Source organism: Amblyraja radiata, chromosome 36, assembly GCF_010909765.2.
Source record: "Amblyraja radiata isolate CabotCenter1 chromosome 36, sAmbRad1.1.pri, whole genome shotgun sequence".
Classification (NCBI taxonomy): Eukaryota; Metazoa; Chordata; class Chondrichthyes; order Rajiformes; family Rajidae; genus Amblyraja; species Amblyraja radiata.
In genome coordinates, this window is record NC_045991.1 from 13,703,758 (window position 1) to 13,726,961 (window position 23,204).

The window sequence follows — 23,204 nt, forward strand, 5'->3', positions numbered from 1 at the left end:
TGAGTGAATATACAATATTTCTGAGAAGATGTTGCAGCTCGATGAAAAATCTTGGCTATATGGAAGAAATTAATCTTTCAAGTAATATGAGAATCATCATTAGCAAGTTGCCCAGAAGAATGAGAGAAAAGTGGAGAGATAGGGCAGGTGAAATACGTGATAAGAGCAAACAAGTAGCCAGGCTACCAGACCTGGTGGAATATTTAGAAAGAGAAGTACGGTACATGTCAGATTCATGCAGCGGGATTATTGAAGAAGCCAAGCCACTTGCAATTTATAAGGGTTCTACCTATGTCAAAACTAAACAAAAGACAGGGCCTAAGAAAAGCAATTTTGCTACCAATATAATACCTGAGAAGGTGTTAGGTGGTGCAAAAGAGGATGCACCGACCAGAAAGAATGAATTCTGTCCATTTTGTGATGAAGTAGGTCACACCATAAGATGGTGTCGTAAATTTAAGGAAAAGAAATATGAAAAAAAGATGGACTTTTTAAAAAGGAATGGAATCTGTTATGGATGTTTAAAGAAAGGGCACATGGTAAAAGACTGTAAGTGTCCAATAATTTGTGACAAATGTAAGCAGAATCATCCTGATGTGCTTCATACTGTAAAGAAAGAGCCAGATCATACTGAGCAGAAAAAGGAGTCAGCGGATGTAAATGCTATCACCTCGCCTCAAGTAACTGCACATATTGGGGCCGGAGAGAAAGCATGCATTTTCTCTATTTTACCAGTACAAGTGAGAAATAGGGAAACTAATGTAGTGTTGCAAACATATGCATTTCTGGATCATGGGAGTTCAGCTACTTTTTGCACAGAGAATTTGATGAGAAGGTTGGACATTACAGGAGAGAAAGTTAAAATTCAAATGCGTACCATGAATAAAGAAAAGGATTACCAGAGTTATTATATAACAAATATGGAGATATCCAGTTTGGATGAAGATAATTTTATTCCAATTTCAGAGGTTTTCACACATGAAACAATGCCTGTTGGTCGTCAAAATGTACCCAGATGTGAAGACTTACAGCAATGGCCTTACCTGAAAGAAGTCAAAATAACAAAGATAAATTCTGATATTGACTTATTGGAACGAATGCCCTGAGAGCATTAGAACCTGTACAGATAATTAGGAGCCAAGGGGATGGACCGTATGCTATGAAGACCCTACTAGGATGGGTTATTTATGGCTCCTTGGGTAAGAATAAGTAGCAATGTTACAAAATTTTGAGATTTTAAAAATCAAGTCTGCAATTTATCCCATCAGATAAAGCATAAACATAAGTTTAATTTGACACCTAATTCACTTTCATATCTCAAGTATTTAAAAAGTTATGGCCATTTTCATACTGGGAAATGAGCATCTTGTTCCCTATTGATTTTCTATGGACATAACAAAAAAGCTGTGATCGTGAACAGTCAAAAGCCCATAACTTTCTTAAAAATTAAGAGAACTGAATGAAATTTTCAGTTATCATAGATTGAAGCATTCTGAAACAAATATAAAATAATCTTACTTGGATGACCTGAAATTAAAGCATATAATTAGTTAGTTACCTAATTGTAGCTAATTTCAGACTTCAATTACTAGATCTAAACATCTATCCATTTCTTAATAAATGATTAACATTTTTAAATAGCCTAAATGTCCAAATAATATTCACAAATAATTCACAATAAAACATGATTTTTAAATCTCATTTACATTAATTTATAGACCAAATGGAAGGAATTTAGTGTTTAATTGCTGTAAATAAATGCCCATTTAAATCAGCTTTCCAGTGGGTCCCTGTGGAACGCGCTGGTTTAGAACATTCACATTGCGGCAGATTTGTGCCCCAAATGCCCAGAAAAATACTGCGGGATATAATGGGCCCAAAATGAGCTACTCGCAATATTAAACTTTGTATAAAGGGATCTTTAGAAGCCCTTTTTAATGTAAAAATATACAGCCTTCCTTCAGTTGACTGCTTTATGAGACCCTGCGGTTGCTGGTGTTCACGGGTTTAGAGGTTGATTTTTAAACTACTATAACTATTTTACGAGGCCTTTAAAACTAATAATAGCTTTTGCGACGGGGTCTTTCAGCGATTTTTCGTTAATAATTAACTAGGCTGAACATCCTCGATTTGAACAGCCTAGAGAAAATCGCGTTTTAAACCCGCCCCCTCTAAACGGCGCCAAAATCGCGCACACAGGCTGGGACAGATTTTCAGCGACGCTTCAGGTAGGCTTTGCAACATACCTAGAATAAGGAAAGCACCAGCAAAATGAATTGCCGTGCTGTTGCTGTTAACCAAATATCTACAGGTAAATTGGAAAAGCTGTTAATGAAGCAATATAATCATGATTTCAATGAAAGTACCAGCCAAGAACATGAAGAAATGTCTAGAGAAGAATTGAAATTCTTAGATATTATGAACCATTCAGTTAAGATGAAAAATGGACATTATTGTTTGGATTTACCTTTCAAGAAGGAAAGTGTCAATTTACCAAATAATCGCTATATGGCTGAACAGCGTATTCATGGTTTGAAACGTAAATTTGTTAAGAACACGAAATTTCAAGAGGAATATACATCCTTCTTACAGAATATGATTAATAACGATTATGCTGAAAGGATACCAATGAATCAACTATATCGAGATGATGGAGAGATCTGGTATATTCCGCACCATGGGGTGTACCACTCGAAGAAAGGGACATTGAGGGTGGTCTTTGACTGCGCGGCAGTCTTTAAAGGGACATCACTTAACAGTGAATTACTGCAAGGTCCAGACCTTACTAACTCGCTCCTTGGAGTTCTCATCAAATTTAGGCAAGAACCGATAGCTTTGATGGCTGATATCAGAGCAATGTTTTATCAAGTGAAAGTAACTGGTAAACATATTGATTATCTTCGATTCTTATGGTGGCCTGAAGGGGATGTGCAGCAAGCCCTTGTTGATTACCGAATGAAAGTACATCTTTTCAGAGCAGTGTCATCTCCAAGTTGTGCGAATTTCGCTTTGAGGAAAACCGCAGAGGATAATAAAGATTATTTCCCAGAGGAGGTAATTTCCACTTTGAAAAATAATTTTTATGTGGTCGATTGCCTAAAATCCGTATCTACCGAGTTAGAGGCAATTCAAATAGTGAAGCACCTAACCTTTCTCTGCAATAAGGGAGGATTTGTACTTACCAAGTGGGTCAGCAACAGTCGTGCTGTTTTGGAAAGCATTCCACCAGATGACAGAGCCGAAGAAACCAAGGTGATGGATTTAGACAAAGACAACTTGCCAATGGAAAGGGCACTGGGACTGCACTGGTGTGTGGAAACGGATGTGTTTAAGTTTAAATTGTCGATTCAGGAACGACCATGCACAAGAAGGGGTATCTTATCTGTGATTGGTTCAGTATATGATCCTTTGGGATTTCTGGCACCATTTACACTGCTAGCCAAGTTAATTTTACAGAATCTGTGTCGAGAAAAACTTGGTTGGGATGAGAGTATAACTCAAACATCCTCGCACAGTTGGACAGAATGGTTAAAAGACCTCCAAAAAATGTCAACGTTTAAAGTAGATCGGTGTATAAAGCCTAAAACCATTGGTAATATCGGAAATGCGCAACTGCATCACTTTTCGGATGCCAGCGAAAGTGGTTATGGGACTGTTTCATACTTAAGACTACAAGATGTAAAGGAAAGAGTGCATGTTGCATTCGTAATGGGAAAAGCCAGAGTAGCACCATTGAAGCAAAAGACGATTCCCAGAATGGAACTTACAGCAGCAGTCTTAGCTGTGAAAATTGACATAATGCTGAAAAAGGAACTGCAATTTCAACTGGTAGAATCTACCTTCTGGACCGATAGTACTACGGTTTTGAAATACATTAACAATGAAAGCAAAAGTTTTATGACATTTGTTGCAAATAGAGTTTCCTTTGTACTAGGAGCTACTAATGTTTCTCAATGGAGATATGTTAATACAAAGGAAAATCCTGCGGATGAAGCCTCTAGGGGACAAACAGCAAATTGCTTTCTTAATAACAAGAGATGGATCAATGGGCCAAAGTTTCTTAGTAAGCCAAGTAGAGAATGGCCAAAGCTTGAACTCGGATTTGAAATCTCTACAACAGATCCGGAAATTAAACAAAACATTTCGGTGAATGTGATTGAAAAAAACTCATATGACACCGTGAATAGTTTAATTACCCACTTTTCATCATGGAATAAATTGAGAACATCGGTAGCCTGGTTTCTTAAAATAAAAACAAGATTGTTGATGAAAATTCGGGAAAAGAAACAAATAACAGAAAGTATCTTGGAGAAGAATCCTGCGGAAAGGGAAAAGGAAATCAAATTCCAGACGCAAGTTTTTGAAGCTTCACCTAGCCAACAGTGCCTATGTCTTGATGATCTCCTCAAAGCAGAAAATGCGATCATTTCTTTCTGTCAAAGGCAGAAATACAAAGAAGAGATATTAACATTACAAGCTGGTGGAGAAGGGGTAAAAAGAAGTAGTCAATTGTATAAGCTCGACCCAATTTGGGAAGGAGATCTTCTGCGGATGGGTGGACGCCTAAACAGATTGGCAATGCCTGAAGAAAGGAAACGTCCTATCATTCTCGCTAAGGACTTTTACATAACAACATTATTATTACGGCATATTCATGAACAAATTGGGCATGGAGGAAGAAATTACATGCTATCCCAACTTCGTAAAAAATATTGGGTTACCAAGGCAAATTCAGCAGCAAGAAAGATAATAAAAAATTGCATCATATGCACGCGAGAGCGTGGGAAACTTGGTATACAGAAGATGGCAGACTTGCCTTTGGAGAGGATCACTCCAGACAAACCTCCATTCACAGATGTGGGGGTGGATTATTTTGGTCCTATGGAAGTTAAGAGAGGACGTAGCCTTGTGAAAAGATATGGTGTGATCTTCACTTGTATGGCGAGTAGAGCGGTACATCTTGAAGTTGCATCTACACTCGACACGGACTCATGTATTCAGGCATTAAGGAGATTTATTTGTCGACGGGGTCAAGTTACTTCGTTAAGATCGGATAATGGTTCGAATTTCGTTGGAGCGGATAGGGAACTAAAAAAAGCACTCAAAGACTTAAATCAGGATAAAATCCAATATACTATGCTTCAACAAGACATAAAATGGAACTTTAATCCACCAATGGGTTCCCATCATGGCGGTATTTGGGAACGATTAATTCGTATGGTACGAAATGTGCTGCGCTCCGTTCTGAGACAACAAGTTTTGGATGATGAAGGGTTACAGACACTGTTTTGTGAAATTGAGGCGATTTTAAACGATCGACCTATTACGAAAGGTTCTGACGATCCTAATGACCTGGAAGTACTCACACCAAATCATATTCTTCTGCTGAAAACCATTCCAACACTTCCACCTGGGCTTTTTGTAAAAGAAGATTTGTATATGAGACGTAGATGGAAGCAAGTACAATATATGGCAAATCTTTTTTGGAGGAGATGGATACAAGAGTATTTGCCTTTAATCCAAGAACGACAACGATGGCTAAGGATTAAAAGGAACTTTGTTCCAGGCGACATTGTGTTGGTGACTGACTCTACAGCATCTCGAGGTTCTTGGTTAATGGGTAGAATACTGGAAATCATGCCTGATGTTCAGGGTTTGGTACGTATAGTGCGACTGAAAACAAAAAACAATGTTTTAATAAGACCAATAACTAAGTTGTGCTTGCTTCTAGAAGGCGAAAGCGAAGATGGAAGAGTCGAGAAAGAATTGTAATTGCAGATATATAGTGCATGCTATTTTTTCCTCATTAGTATGGTGGTTAGTATCCACGCCTGGCATGCGGGCGATCGCGGTTTGATTTCCTGACGAGGGAGCCACAGGGTTTTATTCCCTGATATTTTGATTTTGATTTTGATGTATGTTAAGCCTTAATGGCCACTTTTTTGATGTTATTTGGTAATTGCCTCATTATGTATTCGGAACAATTAGGGGCCGGTATGCAGTGGCCATTTGGCCTATTTTGCATGTCATTGTGGATGGCATGTTCCTTTAAATTTTAGCCAGCCCGTTATAATGTGGGTGGGATTTTATGACGTGTCTTGGGGCGTGTTTATGCAGCTTAACTGCTTGCGTGTTAGTTTAGTTGGGAATTCGTTTTGGACAGGAGAGGGAGAAGGTTTATCCTTCGACCATGTCAAGCATGTCAAGCCTCATGTGAAGAAGAAGACACGAAGAGTTTTCTAGTATCTGAAGCAATGCGCTGGAGTTCGAAGAAGATTGCTGGAACAAGTCGGAAAACCTTGGATGTATCTTACTGTTTTATATCTACAATAAAGAAAATATTCATTAAAAGACTGTGTGCTGAAGCTTTATGAAAGTAGAAGCTCTGTAAGTCTCTGAGGCAGCTTGCATGCGTACCGAAGATATTCCCCTTATCCCCTCACAACCAATTAGTGGCTAGGGAGTTAATTTCCTGAAAGATCTGAAAAATCTGCCGCTACACACACGCACTCTCAGACCCACACGCACTCTCTGACACACACGCACTCTCAGACACACACACTCTCACACACACACACACACTCTCAGACACACGCACACTCAGACATGCACGCTCTCTCAGTCACGCACGCACACTCACGCACACACAGATTCACACACAGATTCACTCACTCACCTACACACAGACTCACTCACACAGGCTTACTCACACAGGCTCACTCACATAGTCACACACACAGTCACGCACACATACACACACACAGTCAGATTCAGATTATTTAATGACCACACAGTCAAGCTGGTGGAATTCATATTCAGTACAGGATGTTACACATTAGGCTGATTCCCGTCAAACATAACATAAAACACAAACAATATACAGTATACAGAACATGCACGAGTTGGCTTTGTGATATTCTCATAGTGTGTTCCGAGTTCGAATTGCATATGGATAGAAACTGTTTTTAAATCGTGATGTTTTGGCAGGTAGTGAGCTGTAGTGCCTTCCTGAGGGCAGCAGGTGGAAGATGTGGTGAGCTGGGTGGGAGGGATCAGAAATGATTTTCTTCACCCTTGACATGGACCGTTTGAGATTGAGTGATTCTATTGATGGGAGGGGGGTGCTGATGATTTTGGATGCTTTGTTGACAATGCGCTGTAGTTTATTACGGGAGTGAGTGTCTAAACTGCTGAACCAGACTGTTATTGATGAAGTGAGCATGCTTTGGATGATGGCTGTGTAAAATCGGATTAGGAGATGTTTCCTCACTCTGAACTTCTTGAGCTGACGGAGAAAGAAGAGTCTTTGGTTGGCTTTTTTATAAATGTGATCTGAATTGATTTTCCATTTGAGGTTATTGCTTATGTGAGTGCCAAGAAATTTGAATGAGTCAGTGGTGGATATGGGTTTGCCGGAGATGAGTAGGGGGGTCTTGGGTTGTGCCTTACGTCTGAGATCAATGATAAGTTCATGTGTTTTTGATGTGTTGAGTAGGAGGTTATTGTCTGTGCACCGTGACTGCTTTGTGTGTTTGAGTGCGGTATTCTGTTTCGTTGTTGTTAGAGATGAGTCCTATGATGGTTGTGTCGTCTGCGTATTTATATATTTTGACTGAACTATACTGGGATGTGAGTTCATTTGTATAGAGTGAGAATAACCAGGGTGATAAGACGCAGCCCTGAGGGGCTCCTGTACTGAGGTGCAGAGGGTGAGATGTGGTGTTGTGTATCTTCACCCTCTGTTGTCTGTTCCAAATGAAGCTATGGATCCAGTGACAGATGCAGGGGTCAATGTTCATGTCCGTTAATTTGTGGAAGAGTTTTTATTTTTATTTTTTTTTTTTTTGAAAATATTTTTTATTGGAGATAGGTACATAACCTATTTACATCATTACAGTCTTACATTTTTAAATTGATAATATTGTCAATTATTATTACATTGTCTCCAATACCTTTTGCCTTTTTCTTCCTTTTTAAAAAAAAACTAGATAGAACTAAAGAGATAGATGAAGTAAAGAAAGAAAAGAAAGAGAAGAAAAACAAAAACAAAAACAAACAAAACAACAACAAAAAAAACAAAAAAAAGGAAAAAGATAGTTAAAGAAGAATGGAAAAATTTATTAAAATAAAAAACTTCATTCGAGATATATTCGTACATTTCAAAGTATAGCATTTCATCCATTCTTTAGCCCGAGTGCTAGTCAGGTTCCTGTGCTGAACTATTCTGACCCTTTAAGTAATCAATAAAAGGAGACCATGTTCCAACGAATAATTCCTGTTTGTCCAACAGGGAAAATCTGATTCTTTCCACGTTTAAGGTCTCCGTCATTTCTATAATCCACATTTTGATTGTGGGGGCCGTAGGGCCTTTCCAAAATTTTAGAATTAATTTTTTTCCTGTTATTAAACTATAATCAATAAAGTTTCTTTGTGTTGTTCTAAATGTTTGATTTAATTCTAATATTCCGAGTATTATTAATTTTGGATCTGGGTCCAATTGTGTGTTGGTTACTTTAGATATTATACTGAAAATATTTACCCAGAATTTTTTAATTTTTATACAGTTTGCAAACATATGAGATAATGTAGCTTCTAAATGTTGACATTTATCACATATAGGTGAGATATGTTGAAAAATTTTATGTAGTTTTGTTTTGGAATAATGTAACCTATGTATTACTTTAAATTGTATTAGAGAATGTCTGGCGTTTAGTGAACACTGATGTATGCGTTGCAAACTTTCTTCCCAAGTATCTTTCGTTATTACTTGATTTAATTATTTTTCCCATATTTGTCTGTGTAAGTCCGTCGAAGGAATGTCACTGTCTAATAAGATATTATATATATAAGATATTAATTTTTCTGTATTAGGATGTTTGTTCCAACATTCATCAAGAATTTCTGAATTTCTAATTCGAAAATTTTGAGAGTTCGATTTTACATAATCTCTAAGTTGAAGATATCTGAAATAATCATTTCCTCGAAGTCCATAAGTCTGTTGCAACTCCTGAAATGTCAGAAAAGTGCCTTCCTTGTAAAGTTGTCCCATATTTTTAATTCCATAATTCTTCCATTGTGTAAAACCCCCGTCCAACCATGAAGGCTTAAACAAAGGATTATTCACAATTGGAAGAAAAAGTGATAAATTATCTAATTTTAATGTCTTTTTTAATTGTTTCCAAATTCGTATAGCACTAAATATTATAGGGTTTTCCCTATAAATTTTTTTTGTTTAATTTAGACGTAGCAAATAATATCGAACCGATATCAAAAGGTAAACAATCTTCCTTTTCCATTTTTAACCAGTCTGGTTGATGATCTATTTCTTCCAACCAGAAATTCATATTTTTAATATTAACTGCCCAGAAATAAAACAAAAAGTTGGGTAAAACCAAGCCTCCATTTATTTTTGATTTACACAAGTGTCTTTTGTTTATCCTATGATTCTTATAATCCCAGATAAAATCATTAACAATAGAGTCCAATTTTTTTTAAAGGTTTTTTGCCAGATATATCGGAATTGTCTGAAAAAGGTATAATATTTGCGGTAAAAAAATCATTTTTATGGCATTAGTTTTGCCAACCATTGAGATAGGAAGTGTTTTCCAGTATTGAATATTCTTATGTAGTTTGTTCAGTAATGGGGGGAAATTTGCTTTAAATAATGATGTATATATCTTAGTTACATAAATACCTAGATATTTAAATTTTTCATTTACTATTTTAAATGGAAATTGTTGTATTATCTGTTTGTTATGTTCCCTTATTGGCATAATTTCACTTTTATTCCAATTTATTCTGTATCCTGAAAGTGAACCAAATTGGGTTATTAGCTTTAATAAGTTTGGAATACTAATTTCTGGTTTTGTAATGTAAATTAAGACATCATCTGCGTATAGAGAAATTTTATTCACTGTGTCCTTTGTGTTATACCCATGTATTTCCGGATACCCCCTAACTCTTTCTGCCAGTGGCTCAATAGCAAGCGCAAATAATAATGGAGATAACGGGCATCCTTTTTTTTTTGTGGAAGAGTTTGACCGGGTTGATGGAGTTGAATGCCGAACTGAAGTCCATGAACAGGATGCGGGCGTAAGTGTTGGCGGTTTCCAGGTGTTGCAGAGTGTGATGGATGGCCAGGTTGACTGTGTCTTCTACTGACCTGTTGGCTCTATATGCGAATTGATGTGGGTCCATGTTGGAGGAAGTGCTGGTTTTGAGGTGAGCGAGAATAATGCGCTCAAATGACTTCATGGCCACAGATGTAAGGGCAATCGCACACACATACACAGTCAAACACACACACAGTCATACACACACACACACATTCACACACACACACACAGTCACACACTCACACACACACACACAGTCACGCACACAGTCACACACACACAGTCACACACACACACACACACACACACACACACACACACACCCACAGTCAAACACACACACCCACACTCACTCACACACTGACTCACAGTCACACACACACACACAGTCACACACAGTCACACACACACAGTCACACACACACAGTCACACACACACAGTCACACACACACACAGTCACACACACACAGTCACACACACACAGTCACACACACACAGTCACACACACACAGTCACACACACACACAGTCACACACACACAGTCACACACACACAGTCACACACACACAGTCACACACACACACACAGTCACACACACAGTCACTCACACACACACACACACACAGTCACACACACACACACACACACACACACAGTCACACACACAGTCACACACACAGTCACACACACACACAGTCACACACACACACAGTCACACACACACACAGTCACACACACACACAGTCACTCACACACAGTCACACACACACAGTCACACACACACACAGGCACACACACACACAGTCACACACACAGTCACACACACACACACACACACACAGTCAAACACACACACACACACACATTCACTCACACACAGTCACACACACACACAGTCACACACACACTGACTCACAGTCACACACACACAGTCACACACACACAGTCACACACACACAGTCACACACACACACAGTCACACACACGCACGCACACACACACACACACACACACACACACACACACACACACACACACACACACACACACACACACACACACACACACACACACAACCAATACTAAAATGCCAAGTAACTTCAGGACATGGTAAACATAGTGTGGAAACTGAATGAATCAAATGTTTAAAGTCTCCAAATTTGCACACACTTTACAACCAATACATTTTCTGAAAACCCCACACACACACACACACACACTCACAACCAATACTAAAACGTTAACAACTCCCTGATTTTCCATCGATGGGGAAAAAGCCTCTGGTCCAGCTCAGCGGAGGGGGACTCTGAGCGAGGTGGCCAAAAATCACGGCCGTAAGTGGCGGCGTTCTTTCAGAAATCACGAAATAGAAAGTCAGAAATTGGTCAAGATCTTAGTTTTAGTAATATAGATGAAGTAAAAAATTCAATTCCAAAAATGGCAACTTTGCGCTTGTCAAAGTCCAAGCCTTTACTTTCCACTCTCTTCATGTTTATGTTTTTGCTGTTTCAGCATAGATAACAGACTCATCTTCCTTTGAAGAAACAAGGTTCTGAAAGAGAAAGATATACCAATTGTATTTAAGACCGTTGCTGTTGTCGCTGTTTAGATCAGTAAACAGATTACAGCTTTAATTCATAGAAACATAGACAATAGGTGCAGGAGTAGAGGCCATTCGGCCCTTTGAGCCTGCACCGCCATTCGATATGATCATGGCTGATCATCCAACTCAGTATCCTGTACCTGCCTTCTCTCCATACCCCCTGATCCCTTTAGCCACAAGGGATCAGGGGGTATTTTGCCAGTGAGGAATGTGTAGGAGTCACTGTGGTGGATGTTCATGTTAAAATGTGTTTTTGTGATCTGTTGCTTTCTAATTGTATGACTGACCTGGCCAATGAAATTCATCGTATGTTGCAAAACATACTTGGCGAATAAAACCTGATTCTGATTCTGTCTGAGGTGGAAACAAAGAACTGCAGATGCTGGTTAATACACAAAGGGACACAAAGTACTGGAGTACTTCTGCAGGTCAGGCAGCATCTCTGGAGGACATGTATAGGTGATGTTTCAGGTCGTGACACTTCTTCAGACTCACAAGAAAGGTCTCGATCTGAAACATCACCTGTCCACCATCTATTAATGATGCTCAAACCATTCTGAAATGTTGTTGTTATTTTCACTTTAAAATAAAACCTGAACTAGTGGCAAAGTGAATTGGAGGCATTTCATGCTAGATGATATTTTGTGAAAGGGATGGTGACTTTTGAAAGGGCAAGTGTTGTCCATTCTTTAGAGAGCCACTAACCAAGCTGTTAATCAGGATCAACAATAAATTAGGAGTGTGAATATGTTGTTCATGGTGATGTCTCAACATTGATGGGTTGGCCATGATAGTCCAGTGAAAGTTAGTCAATTGACCAATGCAGAGTAAGACCTACAGTTGGATGAGGAAGATTGGGGCTGAGGGGTGAATTGACACAAGAGAGAGAGACTGTTGAATTGATCAATTAGTTTGTGTGTTTGAGGTTCCCTTCCTCACATTCTTGTTACAAAACTGTGAAATGTGAAATAGGTTGCTTCATCAAATACAACACCTGTACAACTAGAGATTCATTGACAGAGTCATCTATTTACCTTGTTGCTTTGTGTTCCTACTCAGACATATATTCAGTAACACGGCTCATCTCAGGTACTGGGGTCACATTGATTTCTGGAAAATAAGTATTATTTTCTGATTAAGACTTTAATCCGGTTTGATTTTAAAGAAGCAACAATTCAGTGTTTAAACTGTACCCCATTAATAATGAGATCCACCAGAATGACCAGGAACATGGCTTCAGATATACGTCAGATACATTTAATTGTGGGATAAGACCTTGTGTATAAAATCAGAGTCCATGGAAACACAGTGTTCCCTAAATTATGACCACGTTAGGATGGTATACAAGGCAAAGTCTTCACTTGAAGTTTGAACCACCAAAGTGCAATGGAGATACATACCTTGGTCTCCTGGTTTCCTGGCCCATATTTATCCTTCAGTAAATAGGAACATATTGAGGGCAAATTGGAGACCATATTTTCTACATAACTACACTAGCTATACTTCAACTTTTGGCATGTTTATTTGATATTGGTTTACACCGGGGATGGTGACACAATCACCACATGGGACGACAGATGGCACAATGGGCTAAGTGTTCGGCTAGCAACCGGAAGGTAGCCGGTTCGAATCCCGCTTGGAGTGCATACTGTCGTTGTGTCCTTGGGCAAGACACTTCACCCACCTTTGCCTGTGTGTGAATGTGTGTGAATGTGTGTGAGTGATTGGTGGTGGTCGGAGGGGCCGTAGGCGCAGATTGGCAGCCACGCTTCCGTCAGTCTGCCCTAGGGCAGCTGTGGCTACAGAAGTAGCTTACCACCACCGAGTGTGACTGAGGAGTGAATGAATAATGCGATGTAAAGCGCCTTGAGTATTAGAAAGGCGCTATATAAATCCCATCCATTATGGTCAGATCATTGCAGATCACCACCTGAACAGCATCATACAGCAGACTCCTCATGGCAACACAGGTACACAGGACAATGCACATTGCATAAATAATGCTTCAATTGACCACTACAAGTCTGAAATCAATTTCTCAACAACATAAGCACAAACAGATACTTTTCTTATCCAAAATATATTGTTCTTTTCTCCTTGTAACAAAGATAACATGGTCATTGATAATTTGGGGGAATCTGTGCTGCATTAAGGATGTCTTCATGTACTTTACCTGTAGGCTTGTGCCTTCTTTGATACCACACCACTGCCAGTACAATGACGAGGAGAAGAGCCAGGCCTCCGATAATTACAACAGATCTGATAATGAAAGTGTAATTCCCTGTCAAAGTAATAAACACAGAGTTCACATTTGTAGAATAAATGGACATCATTCAAAAGCTTCCCCAAAGACCAGGCATTAACCACACTGACTAATTTAGATCACAAGTCTTGAGTTTAACTTGGAATCCAGATTAACTGAGACACAAGGTACTACAGATGATAGTTTACCAATAAAAGACACAAGGTGTTGGAGAAACTCAGCAGGTTAGGCAGGTGACATTTCGGGTCACAGCCCTTTAGTCTGAAGTAGGGTCCCAACCCAAAACCTCACCTATCCATGTTCTCCAGAGATTCCGCCTGACCCATTGAGTTACTCCAGCATATTGTGTCTTTTTTTTTCCAGATTAATTGACCTTACTTAAAAACATAGAAACATAGAAAATAGGTGCAGGAGTAGAGGCCATTTGTCTCTTCGAGCCTGCACCACCATTCAATGTGATCATGACTGATCATCCAACTCAGTATCCTGCACCTGCCTTCTCTCCATACCCCCTGATCCCTTTAGCCACAAGGGCCACATCTAACTCCCTCTTAAATATAGCCAATGAACTGTGTGGCCTCAACTACCTTCTGTGGCAGAGAATTCCACAGATTCACCACTCTCTGTGTGAAAAATGTTTTTCTCATCTCGGTCCTAAAGGATTTCCCCTTTATCCTTAAACTGTGACCCCTTGACCTGAACTTCCCCAACATCGGGAACAATCTTCCTGCATCTAGCCTGTCCAACCCCTTAAGAATTTTGTAAGTTTCTATAAGATCCCCCCTCAATCTTCTAAATTCTAGCGAGTACAAGCCGAGTACAAAGATCAGAGAGCCACAACTTGCCTCAGTAGCCATCAGTTAGAGACTGTAAACATTCACACACGTTTCTATTTCTTGGTTACAATCAGCTGACATTTCTCAGGCAGGAGATGGGAGCTGATGGTTGGCTGATAAAGTAGCTGAATCAGCTGTGATACTTCCCATTGTACAGTGGACAAATGTCTATCATAGTCTAAGCCTGGAACAATGGTTGAATGAGCACTGCTGACAACAGAGTGGATATTGCCCTTGTGCTTCAATCCTCTCTAACCAGGAGCACAAGAACTGTAAACGTTAGAAATACTCAGCCGTTTGAGCAGTATCTGTGGAAAGGGAAAGAAGTGAGTTCATGTTTTGTCAGATTCAAAGAAAGGATCTTTGACAAAAGACAATAGACAATAGGTGCAGGAGTTGGCCATTCAATCCCTCGAGCCAACACTCAACATTTATTAACAAGACAAAGTCCACATACAAACAAGATATACAAATCACACAGCAGCTGTCAGCATCACATCAGATCATCCCAGAGTTCTGTCACCGAAGCATCACATTCACAGGCACCCACGCAAGCTCATCATATTTAATCCAACTTAATATATAATCACCCGTTATGTTAAACCAGACACTTGTATGTCACTAGAATAACTTATTTTGTCATTGATGGCCACTATGTGTGTACTTATACACAGTCACACACATGTATGTACATATGGTTCCAAATACACGTATACAATACCAATCGAACTCCTCCCCTCCACTGGGGCTATGGAGAAATCGTGTCTTTAATCAGTCTTGGCAGTTGTAGTAATACCGGTGTCCACATAATGTTGAAAGCATCCGTCCTTAACTGGAGTTTAGCTGTTACACTTTCCATCATATATACACTTTTCAATCTTTCCCTCTACTGTTGAACATTTGGTGACTTTACATTTCTCCATGACTCTGTAATCATCTTCTTTGCAATCAACAGCAACAGCCCAAGCAAGCATGTCTGACACGCTAGAATTTAGAAGATTGAGGGGGGATCCTATAGAAACTTACAAAATTCTTAAGGGGTTGGACAGGCTAGATGCAGGAAGATTATTCCCGATGCTGGGGAAGTCCAGTACTTGGGGTCACAGTTTAAGGATAAGAGGGAAATTTTTTAGGACCGAGATGAGAAAATCATTTTTTTTTTTTTTTTAAATTATTTTTATTAGAAGTACGGTAAATTACAATAATACACAACACATATATATTAATACATTTTTTGTACCGCTTCATTTTTTTGAGCTTTAAGAAAAAGATAGCAGTAAGGAAAGTAAAGAAAGTGCGCAAGAGTCGTGAAGTGCAAGAGAGTGTTGGGAAAAGAAAGCCCCTTAGAAAAGAAGTTAGAGAAGGAAGTAAAGTAAGAAAGTAGACCCTAGAAAAGAAAGAAAAAGAAAGTAAGGACAATCACTCTATTATAACATTGAACACCGCAGAAAGACTACCAACCAAGTCTGTTTTTGTTGTTTTACCTCCCATTGCCAGGTCCTGATACCATTTATTTATTTATTTATTTTTAAAATTACTATTGCACCTCATGCTTGTAATAGGTCCATAAACGTAGACCACGTCTTTTGGAATTGGTTTGCTTTACCTGCTAAGAGGAATCTCATCTCTTCCAGATGGAATGTTTCAAACATATTTGATGTCCACATTTTTATTGTTGGTGTGGGCGCATTTTTCCAGAATTTAAGTATGAGCTTTTTTCCCATTATTAGCCCGTAATTGAGTAAATTCTTCCGATACACGTTTAATTCAGGGATACCTTCCGATATCCCAAAAATGATCCATTCTGGTTTTGGTACCAGTTTTATTTTAATTAATTTTGAAACAATATCAAATATTCCATGCCAGAATTTTTGGATTTTTGTACAAAAAACAAAAGAATGCGCCCTTGTAGCTAAAGGGATCAGGGGGTATGGAGAGAAGGCAGGGATGGGTTACTGAGTTGGATGATCAGCCATGATCATATTGAATGGCGAAAGGTGCAGGCTCGAAGGGCCGAATGGCCTCTACTCCTAGCCTGTCCAACCCCTTAAGAATTTTGTAAGTTTCTAAGAATTTTGTAAGTTTCTATAAGAAACTTGTTTGTTAACGTATGACCCAAAAGACATGTCTTTTCCCACATTTCATCAGTAATAATATGTGAAATGTGAAATAGGTTGCTTCATCAAATACAATACCTGTACAACTAGAGATTTATTGACAGTCATCTATTTACCTTGTTGCTTTGTGGTCCTACTCACAGACGTATATTCAGTAACATGGTTCATGTCAGGTACTGGGGTCACATTGGTTTCTGGAAAATAAGTATTTTATTTTCTGATTAAGACTTTAATTTGGTTTGATTTTAAACAAGCAACAATCCAGTGTTTAAACTGTACCCCATTAATAATGAGATCCACCAGAATGACCAGGAACATGACTTCAGATGTACGTCAGATACATTTAATTGTGGGATAAGACCATGTGTATAAAATCAGAGTCCATGGAAACACAGTGTTCCCTAAATTATGACCACGTTAGGATGGTACACAAGGCAAAGTTTTCACTTGAAGTTTGAACCACCAAAGTGCAGTGGAGATACATACCTTGGTCTCCTGGTTTCCTGGCCCATATTTATCCCTGTTTGTTAACGTATGAACAAAAGACATGTCTTTTCCCACATTTCGTCAGTAATAATAATATTCATTTCCAATTCCCATTTCTGTTTCGTTTCTATAGTGTTTCCTTTTACATAATCTTGAAGTCCTTTATATAAATCCTGGTTCAACCAGATGAGTGTTTGAGTACACAGCGGCATGCAGTAAAACATGACATAGATCAGGTCAACTAATACTGACTGATCTACAGTCAGATCAGTAACAGAGGGAGGGATATGGGTGGAAGTGGAGCAAGAACATCAAAGGAAAACTCTGCAATTGGAAGGGGTGGGAAATGAGTTGAAAGAGGAAGGGAAGAGAATAGGATCACTGGGTGGTGGGATAAATGCGTGCACAATGAAGGGGGGGGGGAGTGGTGTTCAGGAAGTGTTATTTGAAATTTGAGAATTCATTGATCATAACAGAGTTAGACAACTCAAACTGGAAGAAAATATTCCACTCAAATTTCAGGATCAATAAGCGTCATCAAAACTCAATCATGACTCTAAGTATGAAGAACAAACCCTTATCACTTACTACTGTCCTTCTGATAGTACGGGACAAAAAGCCGGGGCAGGTCTTGATCAAACAAAACACATCTCCAGTTCCCTCTGCCTCTCTCAGCTTTCTGAATAACCAGACTCGGTGATTTCTCTTCCTCAGTCAGTGCCTTTTCTCCAACACGTTTGCCATCACCATTGATCCAAACCAGTCTCATTGACCCAATGACGTGAGACACAGAGCAGGTCAGGGTAACGTTGTCTCCCTCAGTCACTGCATCAGACGGTTCAGCTGTGACTGTGGAAACAAGCAGGTTGTTTACATTTTAAACAATAAGTTCATCAGTAAACTCAGTGGCAACATTCTGCCTCCTACCTTTCACTGTGATTAGATCAATGGTGGGAAATCGATTTTGTTCCAGAAAACAGGTGTAAACTCCGGCATCTTGAAACACAACGGGGACAATCCTCACATTGAAATCCTTGCCATCGTAGAGTTTCCCTGAGGTCACCAGTCGATTCACGAAGTTGGTCCCATTGACATTGATGATGATGGGCTGAGAACGTGCTGCAGATGCTATTACTTTCCACTGTTGATGGCGATGAGGTGTCCAGGTCCACTGAGCACGGGAATAGTTACGACCATTACTCCCAGAACAAACCAGGTGAAGTTCACTGTGACCGGTGCTGGAGCGGTAAAGTGTGTATCCCCCATAAGATAAATCTGTATCAGAGAGACAGAGGATAACTCCTTTCAGTATTACAGTTACTGTGCCATACACAGATTCTCCACCGTATTCTTATAAACATTTGTGGTGTTTTGTTCAACTGATCAAGTTTCAAATGTAACATCTTTCATGAATGCCGCACTAAACTCATCAGATCTTTATAAAATACAATGTGCTGTACGGCAGTAAGTTGCAGTGAAGTTTGGATATTCCACTCTACATTTCAACATGAGGTTGGCCCCCACACCCGGACTGTCCGGGAATGTCCCGGGATGGAATGAAACCTCCCGGAGACTCCCGAGAGCGGTGTGGGAGGTGAATGTCTCTGTCAGTCTGCAGGAGGTGGTTCAGGTTCAGGTTCAGGTTCAGGTTCAGGTTCGGGTTCGGGTTCAGGTTCAGGTTCAGGTTCAGGTTCGGGTTCAGGTTCAGGTTCGGGTTCAGGTTCAGGGTCAGGTTCAGGTTCGGGTTCAGGTTCAGGGTCAGGGTCAGGTTCGGGTTCAGGTTCAGGTTCGGGTTCAGGTTCAGGGTCAGGTTCGGGTTCAGGGTCAGGTTCAGGTTCGGGTTCAGGTTCAGGGTCAGGTTCGGGTTCAGGGTCAGGTTCAGGTTCGGGTTCAGGTTCAGGTTCAGGGTCAGGTTCAGGTTCGGGTTCAGGTTCACGGTGAGGTTCGGGTTCAGGGTCAGGTTCAGGTTCGGGTTCAGGTTCAGGGTGAGGTTCGGGTTCAGGGTCAGGTTCAGGTTCGGGTTCAAGTTCAGGGTCAGGTTCGGGTTCAGGTTCGGGTTCAGGTTCAGGTTCGGGTTCAGGTTCAGGTTCAGGGTCAGGTTCAGGTTCGGGTTCAGGTTCAGGTTCAGGTTCAGGGTCAGGTTCGGTTTCAGGTTGAGGTTCGGGTTCGGGTTCAGGTTCAGGTTCAGGGTCGGGTTCAGGTTCGGGTTCGGGTTCAGGTTGAGGTTCGGGTTCGGGTTCAGGTTCGGGTTCAGGTTCAGGCTGTGGACAGAAGCAGCCCAGAGGATGCCTGCACGGGGACTGACCCGGACAGGTTGGCACTTCAAGTGGTTCGGCTCATTCCCATTATTCCCACCATCCCTCTCCCATTCACACCCATTGATTCCCTGTCCTTCCCTGTTCCCGGGTCCTGCTCCCAGCTGAATGCTGATCCCAAGCCCGAGTCTGCAGCAGCTGGAATCACTTCAAGCAACAACAGACACGAAGAGAAGGGTCAGTGTGGGGAGAGGGGATGGATTGTTGTTCAGTGTTGATGTGTGTGTCGGGACCCCCAGTGTGTGTGTGAGCAGCAAGTGCTGGTGACTACACTTTCTATCTGACACTTTGACGTGAGTCCTGTATCAGTATCTCAGTCTCAGATACTGGAGCATTGATGGCAAGATGAGTCCTGTATCTCAGTCTCAGATACTGGAGCATTGATGGCAAGATGAGACCTGTATCAGTATCTCAGTCTCAGATACTGGAGCATTGATGACAAGATGAGTCCTGTATCAGTATCTCAGTCTCAGATACTGGAGCATTGATGACAAGATAAACTGACAAAATGCTTTACTGAACAATGGTTACAGAAAGACATCCCCCTCCTGTGCTGTGTGTGTCTGTCACACAGAGACAAGCAGGCAGCTGCTCCACACAGAGACTTTCTGGAAACTTCTCCCTGATCATTGCAGCATTTTATACTGGAGAGCAGTTGGTCACTGCCACAGTTCTTCACGGAGCGCACACATAATATTACAAGAAGCACCGTGATACAAGTGTCTACTTGATACCCAATGGGAGGTGTTTACACTTACACTTGTCTACAGTAAAATCTCCGTTACTTGTGTGAAGAATGTTTCCGTTTTCCCGCACTTCACACACATACAGATTCCCATCCTCCAGTGTAACGTGTTGAACCATCAGATAGACCGTGTTATCCAGGCGGATCTGATCAGTGTTGCCCCTGTTCTGCTGGGATGAGTCCATGGGTCTCCAGTGAAGACTGACTGTATCTGAGAGTCTGGAGATGGTGCAGCTGAGTGTAACGTCAATGCCCAGCGGAGGCCACTGTGGACTTGCCTCAACTGTGAAAAACAGATCAATGAGATACAGAGTGAGTAGTGGTTTGTACAAGTCTAGTCCCAGATAGGACAATGACATTCTTGCTTGCTGCAACACAACTGAATATTGTAGGCATCAATACAGAACAGATCAGTGTGTCCACATACCATAGAATATAGTGTTCACACAACAGGTCGCTCCAGTTTGTGGTCAACACTCCCACCATGGGGTGATCCCCCGCACTGCAGGCCCATCCAGTTTGTGGTCAACACTCCCACCATGTGGTGATCCCCCGCACTGCAGGCCCGTCCAGTTTGTGGTCAACACTCCCACCATGTGGTGATCCCCCGCACTGCAGGCCCATCCAGTTTGTGGTCAACACTCCCACCGTGTGGATTAAGAAAGAACTGCAGATGCTGGAAAAATCAAAGGTGGACAAAAATGCTGGAGTAACTCAGTGGGTGAGGCAGCATCTATGGAGAGAAGGAATAGGTGACGTTTCGGGGGGACTCTGCCCTTGTTGCGAGTGCGGGGATGGGGAGAGAGAGCAGTGTTGCGGGGTATGGATGAGACCCTGGTGCGAGCCTCATCTATGGTGGCGGAGGGGAATCCAGGGCATCTGAAATGTCCTCATTCTTCAGGGAACGGGGATTCCCCTCCGCCACCATAGATGAGGCTCGCACCAGGGTCTCATCCATACCCCGCAACACTGCTCTCTCTCCCCCCATCCCTGCACTCACAATAAGGGCAGAGCCCCTCTGGTCCTCACCTTTCACCCCACTAGCCGGCAAATACAACACATAATCCTCCGCCATTTCCGCCACCTCCAACGTGACCCCACCACTCGCCACATCTTCCCATCTCCCCCCATGTCTGCCTTCCGCAAAGACCGCTCCCTCCGCAACTCCCTCGTCAAGTCTTCCCTTCCCTCCCGCACCACCCCCTCCACGGGCACTTTCCGTTGCAACCGCAAGAAATGCAACACCTGTCCCTTCACCTCCCCCCTCGACTCCATTCAAGGACCCAAGCAGTCGTTCCAGGTGCGACAAAGGTTCACCTGTATCTCCTCCAACCTCATCTACTGCATCCGCTGCTCTAGATGTCAGCTGATTTACATCGGGCAGACTAAGCGGAGGTTGGGCGATCGTTTCGCCGAACACCTCCGCTCAGTCCGCAATAACCTACCTGAACTCCCAGTGGCTCAGCACTTCAACTCCCCCTCCCATTCCCAATCCGACCTCTCTGTCCTGGGTCTCCTCCATTGCCAGTGTGAGCAACACCGGAAATTGGAGGAACAGCACCTCATATTCCGCTTGGGCAGCCTGCACCCTAGTGGCATGAACATCGAATTCTCCCAATTTTGTTAGCCCTTGCTGTCTCCTCCCCTTCCTTAGCCCTCAAGCTGTCTCCTCCCCTTCCTTAGCCCTCGGGCACCTCCTCCTCCCTTTTTCCTTCCTTCTCCCTGCCACCCCCCATCAGTCTGAAGAAGGGTTTCGACCCGAAACGTCGCATATTTCCTTCGCTCCATAGATGCTGCTGCACCCGCTGAGTTTCTCCAGCATTTTTGTCTACCTACCATAGAATATATATATATACACACATAAATAAACAGATAAAGTGCAATAAGCTGTTATAGTTCAGAGTTTGTTTGAAGTTGTGTTTAATAGTCTGATGGCTGTGGGGAAGTTGCTGTTCCTGAACCTGGATGTTGCAGATTTCAGGCTCCTGTACCTTCTACCTGATGGCAGTGGAGGGATGAGTGTGTGGCCAGGATGGTGTGGGTCTTTGATGATACTGCCAGCCTTTTTGAGGCAGCGACTGCGATAGATCCCCTCGATGGGAGGGAGGTCAGAGCCGATGATGGACTGGGCAGTGTTTACTTCTTTTTGCAGCCTTTTCCGCTCCTGGATGCTCAAGTTGCCGAACCAAGCCACGATGCAACTGGTCAGCATTCTCTCTACTGTGCCCCTGTAGAAGTTAGAGAGAGTCCTCCTTGACAAACCGACTCTCCGTAATCTTCTCAGGAAGTAGAGGTGCTGATGAGCTTTCTTTATAATTGCATCAGTGTTCTGGGACCAGGAGAGATCTTTGGAAAGATGCATGCCCAGGAATTTGAAGCTCTTGACCCTTTCCACCATCGACCCGTTGATATAAACGGGACTGTGGGTCCCCATCCTACCCATTCCAAAGTCCACAATCAGTTCCTTGGTTTTGCTGGTGTTGAGGGCCAGGTTATTGTGCTGGCACCATATGGACAGTTGCTCGATCTCTCTTCTGTACTCTGACTCATCCCCATCAGTGATACGTCCCACAACAGTGGTGTTGTCGGCGAACTTGATGATGGAGCTCGCACTGTGACTGGCTACACAGTCATGAGTATAGAGTGAGTACAGCGGGGGCTGAGCACGCAGCCTTGAGGTGCTCCCGTGCTGATTGTTATTGAGGCTGACACATTTCCACTAA

General features: G+C 41.7%; 1 protein-coding gene across 1 annotated transcript; it reads right to left on the minus strand.

The window, feature by feature from the left end:
- Nucleotides 1–17,962: 17,962 nt before the first annotated feature.
- LOC116966256 lies at nt 17,963–20,724 on the minus strand. The gene is made up of 3 exons (XM_033012394.1): nt 20,495–20,724; nt 18,349–18,696; nt 17,963–18,270 (listed from the first exon to the last, which is right to left on the minus strand). Exons 1-3 carry the CDS (start codon nt 20,664–20,666, stop codon nt 18,002–18,004), a joined length of 789 nt encoding a protein of 262 aa, XP_032868285.1. The 5' UTR covers nt 20,667–20,724; the 3' UTR covers nt 17,963–18,001.
- Between the last annotated feature and the right edge of the window lie 2,480 nt (nt 20,725–23,204).